This window comes from Saccopteryx leptura, chromosome 2 (genome assembly GCF_036850995.1).
Source record: "Saccopteryx leptura isolate mSacLep1 chromosome 2, mSacLep1_pri_phased_curated, whole genome shotgun sequence".
In the NCBI taxonomy this organism is placed as follows: Eukaryota; Metazoa; Chordata; class Mammalia; order Chiroptera; family Emballonuridae; genus Saccopteryx; species Saccopteryx leptura.
Genome location: NC_089504.1, coordinates 169,937,422 through 169,949,853, shown reverse-complemented (window position 1 = coordinate 169,949,853; position 12,432 = coordinate 169,937,422). Strand labels below are relative to the sequence as shown.

General features: G+C 39.2%; 1 protein-coding gene across 1 annotated transcript in view; it reads right to left on the bottom strand.

Moving 5' to 3' along the window:
• Nucleotides 1–1,967: 1,967 nt before the first annotated feature.
• TEX26 (testis expressed 26) overlaps nucleotides 1,968–12,432 on the bottom strand; it is a 31,532-nt gene continuing 21,067 nt past the window's right edge. Inside the window, 4 exon segments of the mRNA XM_066363453.1 lie at nucleotides 1,968–2,062; nucleotides 2,065–2,136; nucleotides 3,983–4,053; nucleotides 4,055–4,145. Of these exon segments, the coding sequence (XP_066219550.1) occupies nucleotides 1,968–2,062; nucleotides 2,065–2,136; nucleotides 3,983–4,053; nucleotides 4,055–4,145 (329 nt within the window).

The window sequence follows — 12,432 nt, the reverse complement described above, 5'->3', positions numbered from 1 at the left end:
AGTGTGGTGCGGGGGGGGGGGGGGGGGGGGGTGAAGGGAGAGGGGGAGGGGCACAAAGAAATCTAGATAGAGGTGACGGAGGACAATCTGACTTTGGGTGATGGGTATGCAACATAATTGATTGACAAGATAACCTGGATATGTCTTCTTTGAACATATGTACCCTGATTTATTGATGTCACCCCAATAAAATTAATAAAAATTTATTTAAAAAAAAGAAAATTAGCCTAGAGGTTCTAAATTGCCCCTTCCTTGTACTTGTTAATTAGCCAAAGAAAAAGAATGTACTGACCCAAATTAGCCCTTTCACCATGTCAGCAAAATGGCCATTAGTCATTCTTTCCCCTTATCACCTGGCCTCCCTCCCCTGTAATCCTGTTACCTCTGTTCTGCTTCTGATACAATGGAATATTATGGGCTATGAGGAAGAAGGAAATATTACCTTTTGCAGCAAGATGGATGGACCTGGAAACTATTATGTTGAGTGAAATAAGCCAGGCAGAGAAAGAAAAATATCATATGACCTCACTCATTTGAGGAATCCAAGGAACAATGTGGACTGAGGAATGGAATTAAACCTGAAGGGAAAGGGGGAGGGTGCTGTTGGGAGGCGGTAAGGGACATGTTGGGGGGGAACATGGGGGAAGGGGATGCTTTTGGGGAGACACTAGAATCTATTTAAACACAATAAATAAATTTTTTTTAAAAAGCTGAGGGAGAAGGAAATTCAGGAGGTCCCTCTTTGCCTCCCTTGTCAGGCCTGCCCCTCTTCCTCTTGACATCAGTTTGTGTCTTGAGTAGGTTTTTTCCACATGACGCTGGTAGTTCCCAGTGGGTTGGAGTGCTACACACATGCACACAACTGCAGGCACGCAAGTCCCCTTTCTAGTATTGCCTCCAGCAGGCTCACAGTCTGGTGTGGGGCAGCAGATTCGTGAATGAAAAGGTTTCAGCAAGGATTTCAGAGGAGCAAGCGCCTCTGATCATGGCTACAGACAGAAACTAGGGATCCAAGAGAAGGAGGAAACAGAGAGCAGTGGGAGGGTTGTTGAGTAGTTGGTAGAAGTTCTGAGCTCAAGCCTGACTGCAGGGCACAAAGCACGGCAGTGACCCCCACACAGTGTAGAGCACTGGTCAGGTGAGCAAGACGGTCCATGGGAGCAGGGAGAAATACTAGAGCCTCTCTTATGTTTGCTTCTTACTTTCTCCTTCCACATTTTGTCTGTCTCATGATGTACATCAGACATTAGTTTAGTGGTATATGCATATCCTCTATATAAATATACACATCTGCATTGGGTCATGTGCTCCAAAATGAGGAGTGATAGGGTACAAACTAGCATTGGGTGCTGGGAGGCAGCTGTCAGATGAGTGTAGTCTCCTCTTTTCCAACTCTGATTCTCTGAGTTGACTCTTTACATGCTCAAACTGACAAGTTTCCCCCAAGATGTTCCTGAGTAGATTCCTGTCATCAGGCCCCAATCTGGGGTAAGTTATTGCTATGTGAAGTGAGCTAACATGGTTCTGGGATTGGCACTTACCCTCTTAGAGGAAATGATGAAGATATTCATGTACCTCAAAAAAGCCTGTCACAGAAAAGTAGCTCCCAAACCAGAAAATAACAATTATACAGAATAAGACATTAACTATGAGGCAGTTCCAACAGCCACTAGAGGAACCCATCAACTATAAGGAAAAGTCACCCCGGAATAACTCAACCACTGGCAAGTGAGGTCAGCAATGAATGGAAGGCTCAGTATCCTTTTTAACAGCGGGCTTATAGTTACTGGGGCTTCTTCAAGAAAAAAATATTTTCAGTGGGTTCAGGTTCGTACAAAAACCATGGATTTCTTTGAGGCAATATTTTTCTTTTTGTGAACATTTAACTCCCATGGCTGGAAGTTGGAACAATTTCTATTTGGTGTAAGGAAATACAGTGTGACCTGTAAACTCATGTAAAAGTAACCCTAAGACATCCTCTCATCTTTGTAGGAAACACTTTGCAGCTGCTGTGTTACCTGAGCGTGAGTGAGTGAATTCAAGAGCATTAAGAATCCAGTTGGACTTTCCCGTAATCACTCTGGTACACAGTCCACTTCTTTCTGTGGTCCTGATTCTTCATGTGGATGGAAGGGGCTAGGGGACACACGAGAAGGAGAGACACAGAGGCTGTCACTTAGCAAGGAACTCCTGCCCTTATTTGTCAAGCACACCCCTGACATCCCTGAGCCAGCCTGGTGCCTACTCAGCACCCTTAATGGTACTGGAATGGGGGAGCACTGTGTGAGGGACTCATGCCACCATGCAGCACAACTGGGACTCAGCACTGTTGGTGCGGGAGTGGGAGGGGTTTGAGATACGGCCAGAAGATTGAGTTTGAACACTGTCTTCAGAAAAGTTTTCCCTGGAATTGGCTCTTCTGCAGGTCAACATATTAGGATGGTAGCATCTGCCACCTGTTTTGTTCCCTCTCATGCCATCTCCTGGCAGACTGGAACAGACACACAACTCCCCAGGTGCCTTAAGAGCAGTTTGGAAGGAGAATGACATTTACAGTCAGCAGTCATTGCACATTCAGACCAATGGAGGTATGAAGGACAGAGCATTTACATTTGATTCTGAATGTTAATCATTTAATGTAAGTCCTGATAGTCATAGACTCATTTAAAAAAAAAAAAGCAGTGAGGATGATGTGAAAATCTGTCCACATCTTGTCCAGTCTTTTTAAACCTTAACCCTTTGAGTGGTTCAAACATTTATATATGTCCTCGTGCCTCCTGACCATCCAGAGTATGATTGATTTATTTTAAAAATGTGTAAGGAAACATTAAAAAAAGGCAAATGTATGTTCTTGTTTCCATAAATTGGTTATCAAACAAGCATGATTTTGAGTTACAGTTTTAACTGTAACTGTAACTAATTTTATTTTTTGAAAAAAAATCTCACTCCTGATGGTCAGCGAGCATGAAAAAACTCACTACTCGAAGGGTTAAGGACACCATAACTACTGCTTTGGTTCCAGATGTATACTTGAAATGGACCATTGGCCAGATGGAGAAACCAGGCTGGGGAGGGGACTTGACATAACATCCTGAGAAGAATGTTTATAGAGTCTAGGAATGTTTAAGTGCAGGAGACTTAGAAGGCATATACTAAGGTTTTTGTAGAACAATAGATCTATACTCTGTGGGAAGAAGAGAACTAATAGGTAGAAGACTATAGCTCTTCAGAACATTCAAACAGTTGAAATATCTAAGAATGGAGGAGTTCCCTGGGGATGAGCACTCGGCTAAAGAGTTTGGGCAGGGATGATGTCACCCCTTGGCAAGGATAGTGTAGCGATGACTCATAGAATGTACGAATCTAGACCAAGTAACATCTCGGCTGCCTTCTAACCCCTGATGCTAAAGTCTGTTCTGTGATTTCTGTGTAAAGTACTACTTGGTCCCAATTCCATGCCAGGAATCAATCACTATCTCAGAATGACACCCAAGAATCCTCTCAACTAGCATGTTGGAGGTGGCTGGGTCATGGAACTTCTAAAAACTTTCCTGTTGAAAACAATAGAAAATCTGGTCACCCACAAACTTCCCCTCTCAAATCTGAAGGTGCTTGAAGGGATGCCCTGTACATAAACTTTCAGTGAATAATTGACAAAACTAATTTGATTCCTACCTAATCTCTTTCCCTGAGGATTTATGGCTACTGAATCCTTCCTTTCAAATTTTAATGGATAGAGATGTCCCTCAATCCCATCCCCTGACCCTCTGAGGTTGAGAATGTACTCATTCTTTGGAATAGCATTCGGTTCTCTTTGAGATTTACTTATTCCCTGAGTCTGAGGCTAGATACCATGGAAGCATAGTTTTAATTCCATGCAGTGATTGCTGGCATTCTCTGCAACTTCTAGTAAGATCAAGAAGAAACTTGGAACAACAGGATAGATCTATGCAGTTGTTTTAAAAGCTACAGCTGTACTTACCTACACCCTGAGAAGTAATTGGTAAGCTTGAGTAGCATCCATATTTGAAACTAAAATCCTGAAACTCAGGATTGGTAATTGTGTCGATATTCAGTGTCTGCGGGTTGGGGAAGTAACTTTTTCCATTCCAGAAACACCTGAGAACTTTGCTTAATCTTCTGAACTGGGATGGGGGTAAAAAGAAAAGGCAATGATTACTCCTATTTGGCTACTTCTAAATAGAGCCATATTTTCATTCCATTCTGCTTTGGGCAGTAGCTTTCAATTCATCGTGCCAAACCTCACTCTCCTAAATATTATATTTAGTGGTATGGTCCATTTCAACTGGGAAATAATTTTCTGCTTTATCAGGCACTAGAGTAATTTCTAGTGAATATGCTTTACGGTGGTTGAGAGAGTTCTTTGTCAGGCTCCAGGGACAGAGAAGGCACTCCTCGCACCAGCAGGCCTGCCTTGTCCCTGGGGCAGGGGTCGGAAGCAAGGAGAGAGGTTTTGAGATAAGGCTGTGGTGCCATATAAAACATAGGACCCCTATTAAATATGAATTTCAGATAAACAATGAATAATTTTTATTGAAGACTGTTTAAGTGCTCAATATTTATCTACTATTTATAGTTCAGATTTAACTGGGCACCTGTGTTTCTGTTTGCTGCATCTGGTAACCCTAGAGGGGCACTTTTACCCCCTTTACCTGGAAAGAACCATGCAGAGCTTATCTCTTACTAGTGGAGGGTTAAATGATATCGTGGTCATTAGTGGACAATAGCACTACTATTTCTTTGAAATAACCCTAACAATTAGTCATTAAATCTATAACTATTATTTATTAAGCACTGACGGAACACCAGGTTACACAAGCACAATACCAGACTGCCATGCAAAAGCCACCCACCTAGACGAGTTCACCCTTAGTTCTGCTCTACACTGTTGGTTCAAAAGCATATGGCAGAAACCCAACTTTATTCAGGGAAAAAATTTTAAAACCATGGATGTCACAAGCAGTATCCAGATAGTGTCAATTACTGTTGAAACTAAACTCAATTTGTATTCCCAATTATTTTTTAATAGCTCTTTCTAAAATATATTCAAAAGCATATTATATATCAAAAAATATCTGCTGTCATCCACTGGCACCAGGAGCGTTTTGTTATTGATTTTTTTAAAAATGACCTCGTTTACATCAGCACGCTTTTAATTTAGATGACTAGGGAAGATAGGACGTGGGCAGTCAGTGCCTCATAATGAACCAATTCACTGTCCCAGGACAAGACAAGGTTATACAGAGGAGGAAAATCTGGGACTCGAAATCAGAGATCTCATAAATTATTTTGGAAAATTATCTGGTATTTTTCCTAGTAAGCACCATCTATAACTTTTAAAAAAAATATTTATAGGTTTATAGAAGAAAAAACAAATTTCTGTTGAAATTCTTAATGCTACTACTCAAAAGCAAATGTGTTCAGCTCCTATATGTATTCTGTGCCACGATTAAAGATAATTAAGCCATTGTTCTACATTAAGACACCTTCAAACAGGTATTATTAGAAAAATAGATACAGAATAAACACATATTGAATCTGATGTCTTGCAAGCATAACACTTGGAACAATAATTATCACAAGGAGATAATACAGCAGAATTACCTGGGATGGTTTTTCCAAATTATACCTGCCGAACCTCATCCCAGATATTGAGAATCTCTAGAAGTGGGACTCAGGCTCTCATATTATGAAGAAGCTTCTCAAATGCTTAAGAATCATTGACTCAGAGCTTTGCATAAGGTGCTATAGAAGCCCAGAAAGAGTGTAATAAACTCTGTTAGGGGAAGGAAAGGAAGACGGGAGTTAAAAGGCAAAGGGCATGCTTTCACAAAGGACCAGACCTGGAGCAAAAGGTGCATAGTGTGCTCATGAAATGTGTTCTGGATGGCAGGAGTGCAGGGTGGGAGAAGTAGCTGAGGGTGAAGAAGAAGAGGTAATTGAGGAACCAGGCTCTGAGGGTCTGGAGGGGTTTGGTCCATGTGGACCTGGATGGATCAACATAAAAGCAGAGCAATTGGAGATGAAGACCCAAAAAAGACAATAATTGGCATCCAGACTTACTCTCAAGTTCCTTTAAAGATTAAGTCTATTTTTAATTAATCCTTAGTCTTTATCACAGTAATAGACATCATTTAATATTTACTAAATTAATAAGTAAACAAAAGAAAAACTAGGACAGAATTGCTATAGGTTAGCAATTAATCTGAAGCTCATACTAGTGGCTGCCTATGTAATAATATGCTTAAAATAACTCTTAGTTCTTAGTTCTTTTCAACTGATGCTTTCAGTGTCTTTATTAAATTTTATGTTAATGAGTTCCTTTGGAATTATTAAGGAGAAAAGTTCCTGATACAAAGGGCTCCAACCACCACCTGAAGTCCCAACAGTGGTACTAACGTGTGGATGGAAAAGACAACCTGGAGCAAAGTTAACTGCCCTAAGGTGGCCTGGACCCTCTCTGCTCCTCAGGAGCTCAGGTACCCTTGTTTCTTTCCCACTTGATAAAGGTGACACATACAGCACTTACAGCCCAAAAAGAGAAACTGGCTCCTTGAAGATTAGGGATGGTGCCTGACCTGTGGTGGCACAGTGGATAAAGCGTCGACCTGGAAATTCTGAGGTTGCCGGTTCGAAACCCTGGGCTTGCCTGGTCAAAGCACATATGGGAGTTGATGCTTCCTGCTCCTCTCCCCCTTCTTCCTCTCTCTCTCTCTCTCTCCCTCTCTCTCTCTCTCTCTCTCCTTTCTAAAATGAATAAATAAATAAAAAATAAAGATTAGGGATGGCATCTGTTGAAAGGTACAATTCAAAAGAAAATCTACAGCAAGGACTATTCAAAATCACTAGGACCCTTTGCACATAATCCACATCCAAGTGAAAACCAGTTCTGTTGCTTTTATCTACTGTTCTAAATCATCTCCATACCTGGATTTTATTAGAAAACAAGCACCTTTTAGTGCTTCTCACTCATTCATCCTAATTCAATAATGAGGATACTCAGATAAGACATGGTCCCTGATCTTCCAAAGCTTAAAGTATTAGAGAAACAGATACAACAAAGATAATTACAATATTATATGATAAATGATTTTATAAAAAATATCAGAGAGCCATCCATTTGAACTGGGGGATGAGAGAAGATTCCTGGGAAAGAAATGGAGCATACATTTAGACTTAAATGATGGACAGACATGGGCTAAAAGAAAGGAGGAAGAGGCAGTCCACAGGGAGGAGTAGTGTGTGCTAAGGCATGAGGCTGCAGGGGCTTGCTGAGTTTGGAGGATGGAAGGCAGTGAGTCTCGTAGTGTGGGGACTGGCAGAGAGAAATGCTGGACAGTAGGCAACAACCAGATTGTACAGAACCTTGAGGACAATGGGAAGTCATTGAAGGGTTTTCAACTAGAAGGTGATATCAATTAGACACTTGGAAATTCACTATGGCCATAGTCTGGACAGTGGAGTAGAACAGACAAAACCAAAAAAGGGAGTTGGACTAGAAGTCATCTCAGGGAAAGACAGTGGTAGCCTGAATGAAGGCAGTGGCTGTGGGGAAGGATAGAAGCAGATGGAGTTAAAAGATTTAGGAGGGTGTCTTGAGAGGTCTTTGGCATTTCTTTACACAAAGGTGCATGGTAATTTGCACATGCTGAAAGGACAATTTTGATTGCAAGCTCAATTATATCTTTTAAGAATGCTGGCATTTCAAACATTTTTCCGTGACCTTAATGTTCATCTGCAATATGGAGTCTGGTACACTAAGAATAGAAGAAGGGTGTAGTGAGATTCTGGACCAGAAAAAAAGAGGGGTTCAGGGAGAGTATGCACAGCAAGCTGAAGACCCTCCATCACCCCAGTCATGTGCTCAGCATGCCAACAGCCAAATGTTTACCTTTATGAAAAAACTGATCTATAAATACTAGCACAGGGGTCCCCAAACTATGGCCCATGGGCCACATGCGGCCCCCTGAGGCCATTTATCCAGACGCGGCTGCACTTCCGGAAGGGGCACCTCTTTCATTGGTGGTCAGTGAGAGGAGCATAGTTCCCATTGAAATACTGGTCAGTTTGTTGATTTAAATTTACTTGTTCTTTATTTTAAATATTGTATTTGTTCCCATTTTGTTTTTTTTACTTTAAAATAAGATATGTGCAGTGTGCATAAGGATTTGTTCATAGTATTTTTTTATAGTCCGGCCCTCCAGCAGTTTGAGGGACAGTGAACTGATCACCTGTGTAAAAAGTTTGGGGACCCCTGTACTAGCATTTGGGGATTTCCCCCCAAAAAGAGATCTCACCACCTAAATCAAACACCAGCTAACAAGTCCATCTCTGTATGTAGTTTCCCTCAGCTTTGAGTACCTCTCTTGTAGATTTTGTGAACCCTAAAGCTTAATATTTTGGGTAAACCCACATTAAGAAAAAAAGAGCCCACAAAAATGAGACTTAAGTTTTATTAGCTTCGTAGTAATCTGCTTTCATTTCCTTGTAAATTTGAACAAAAACCTAGATTTTCTTTAGACCATTAAGACCCTCAGAGAAAATAGAGATGAAGCAAAGAACAGATGAAAACACTTAAAATTAATAAGATTATAAATATCCTAAAATTTGTAAGAGAATGACTGCACCTGTAAAATAAGAACAGAATGCTATTTTTACAAAAGAATCAGTGAGAAGAAGAAAGAAAGCTTGGAAATTAAAAACACGAGAGCTGAAGTTAAGAATTCAATGTAAGACTTGAATTAAAAAGTAAAAAATACTTCAAATAAACATAAAAATACATAAAGAAAGATACTGAAAGAGAAAACTGGAGAATCAAACCAACTCACAAAAGTCCCAGAAGAGAATAGAGAAAAGAAATGGGAGAAAAATAAGAAAAGGGTATACAGGAACACTTTCCAAAATTGAAGGACATAAGTCTCTAGATAAATGTGGAGAAAAGAACCCTCCTGCGCTCCTGGTGGGAATGCAGACTGGTGCAGCCACTGTGGAAAACAGTATGGAGTTTCCTCAAAAAATTAAAAATGGAACTGCCTTTTGACCCAGCTATCCCACTTTTGGGAATATATCCTAAGAACACCAAATCACTGATTCAAAAGAAGAAATGCATCCCCATGTTTATTGCAGCATTGTTTATAATAGCCAAGATCAGGAAACAGCCCAAGTGTCCATCAGTAGATGAGTGGTTTAAAAAGCTGAGGTACATATATACAATGGAATACTATGGGGCTGTGAAAAAAAAGGAAATCTTACCTTTTGCAATGGTAAAAAATATGGGTAGCTACATGGATAAAAAAACAGGACCCATACATATGCTGTCTATAAGAGACCCACTTCAGAACAAAAGATACACATAGACTAAAAGTGAAGGGATGGAAAAAAGTATTCCATGCAAACAGAAATGAAAGAAAAGCTGATGTAGCATAGTTATATCTGACAAATTAGACTTTAAAACAAAAGCTATAGTAAAGGATAAAGAAGGTCACTACATAGTGATAAAGGGAGCAGTCCAACAGGAGGATATAACCATTATAAATATCTATGTGCCTAATATAGGAGCATCTAAATATATAAAGCAGATTTTGATGAACATAAAGGGCAAGATCAACAGCAATACTATAATAGTAGGGAATTTTACTGCTCCACTTATATCAATGGATAGATCCTCCAGACAGAAAATTAACAGAGAAAAAGCAGCCTTACATGACACACTAGATCAGCTGGATTTAATAGATATCTTCAGAACATTTCACTCCAATGCAGCAGGATATACATTCTTTTCAAGTGGTCATGGTACATTCTCTAGGATAGACCACATGTTAGAACACAAAACAAGTCTCAATACATTTAAGAAGATTGAAATCATATCATGCATCTTCTCAAATCACAATGGCATAAAACTAGAAATCAACTTCAATAGAAAAACTGGAAAAACATTCCAACACTTGGAGGGTAAATAGCATATTATTAAATAACAAATAGGTTAACAAATGAAAATGAACATAAAACAACTCAAAATTTATGAGACACAGCAAAAGCAGTCCTGAGAAGGAAGTTTATAGCATTACAGGCATACCTTAGAAGCAAGAAAAAGCTCAAATAAAAACCTTAACCCTGCATCTAAAAGAACTAGAAAAAGAACAAATGAAGCCCAGAAGAAGTAGAAAAAAGGAAATAATATAGATCAGAGCAGAAATAAATGACATAGAGGCTAAAAAAACAATACAAAAGATCAATGAAACCAAGAGCTGGTTCTTTGAAAAGGTAAACAAGATTGACGAACCTTTAACCAGACTCATCAAAAAAAAAAAAAAAAAGAGAGAGAGAGAGAGAGAGGACTCAAATAAATAAAATTAGAAATGAAAATGGAGAAGTAACAACTGACACCACAGAAATACAAGATTGTAAGAAAATACTATGAAGATTTATATGCCAAAAAAATTGACAACCTAGGTGAAATGGATAAATTTCTAGAAATATACATACAATCTTCCAAAACTCAATCTGAAAGAATCAGAAAATGTAAATAGACCAATTACAACAAATGAAATTGGAACAGTTATCAAAAAAGACTCCCAACAAACAAAAGCCCCAGATTGGATGGCTTCCCAGGCAAATTTTACCAAATATTCGAAGAAGAACTAACCCCTATTCTTCTCAAGCTATTTCAAAAAATTCAAGAGGAGGGATGACTCCCAAGCTCCTTTTATGAGGCAAGCATTATCCTCATTCCAAAACCAGGTAAAGACACTACAAAGAAAGAAAACTATAAACCAATATCCCTGATGAACATAGATGCTAAAATTCTCAACAAAATGCTAGCAAACCAGATCTAGCAATACATTAAAAAAGTCATATATAATAATCAAGTGAGTTTTATTACAGGGAGACAAGGCTGATACAATATTCGCAAATCAATCAATGTGACTCATCACATAAACAAAAGGAAGGATAAAAATCACACATTTATATCAATAGATGCAGAAAAAGCATTTGTAAAATCCAGCATTCATTTATGACCAAAACTCTCAGCAAAGTGGGAATACAGGAAACATACCTCACCATAATAAAGTTCATCTGTGACAAACCCACAGTCAACGTCATATGTTGTGGACCTTAAATGGCAAAAAGCCATTGTAGATTCAAGGCTTAGCAAAAGGCTAAGCTCTCCCCCCACCACCTCCATATTGGCTTTGATGCTGAGTATTTGCACCCACTTCACTTGCTTCCTTAAGTTGCTAGAAGCAATCTACCTGCCCTTCCTCTTACTCTTTGTTTGTTCAGATGTTGGTTGATTTCACTTATGCATGGTGGGGGGATTCCTGTTTATGCCTTAGAGAGTTCCTATTTTAGCTTCAGATGTGTAACTTTGTATCAAGGACTTCCTTGATTTGCATATGGCTATATAATAAAGCAAACTGGGGCTATGGAGCACTCGGATATTGCCATCAGCATTGAAGAGGCCTCCCAATCCCATCCTTTTTTCTTAATAAGTCTATTTTCTTAATTCTGCACCATTCTCTCTCAAAACCCAGAATTAGGAGCTGCGCTGGTCCACAGCAGTCATACTCAAGGGCTAAAATTTAAAAGCAATCCCCTTAAGATCAGAAATAAGGCAGGGGTGCCCCCTTTCACCACTCTTATTCAACATAGTCCTGGAAGTCCTAGCCACAGCAATCAGACAAGAAGAAGAAATAAAAGGCATCCAAATTGGAAAAGAAGAAGTAAAACTATCCTTATTTGCTGATGATATGATACTGTACATAGAAAACCCTAAAGTCTCAGTCAAAAAACTACTGGACCTGATAAACAAATTTGGCAAGATGACAGAATATAAAATTAATATTCAGAAATCAGTGGCTTTTTTATACACCAACAATGAACTGTCTGAAAGAGAAATTAAGGAAACAATCCCCTTCACTATTGCAAAATAATAATAATAATAAAATACCGAGGAGTAAATTTAACCAAGGAGGTAAAAGATTTGTACTCAGAAATAATAAGACATTGAAAAAAAAAATCAAGGAAGATACAAACAAGTGGAAGCATATACCATGTGCATGGATAGGAAGAATAAACATTAAAATGTCTATATTACACAAAGCAATTCATAAATTCAATTCAATTCCTATGAAAATACCGAGGCATACAGGTATTGATTGACTTATGACCTATGCAACTTACGACCATTCGACTTTACGACCACAATCGCTAGCCATGACTGCTCTGCGTCTGGCAGCACAAGTGTTGCCAGCTGGGCATACGACAGTGTGGACCAGCTTCTGGCAGCACTACCATCTCCACGTGCACCATTTCAACTGTTATCCCAGACTTGGCACAGCAATTTGTGTTTTGTGATTGGATATTTTTCATCAAACCCCTCCCAAGATGTCTACCAAGAGGAAATTGTCT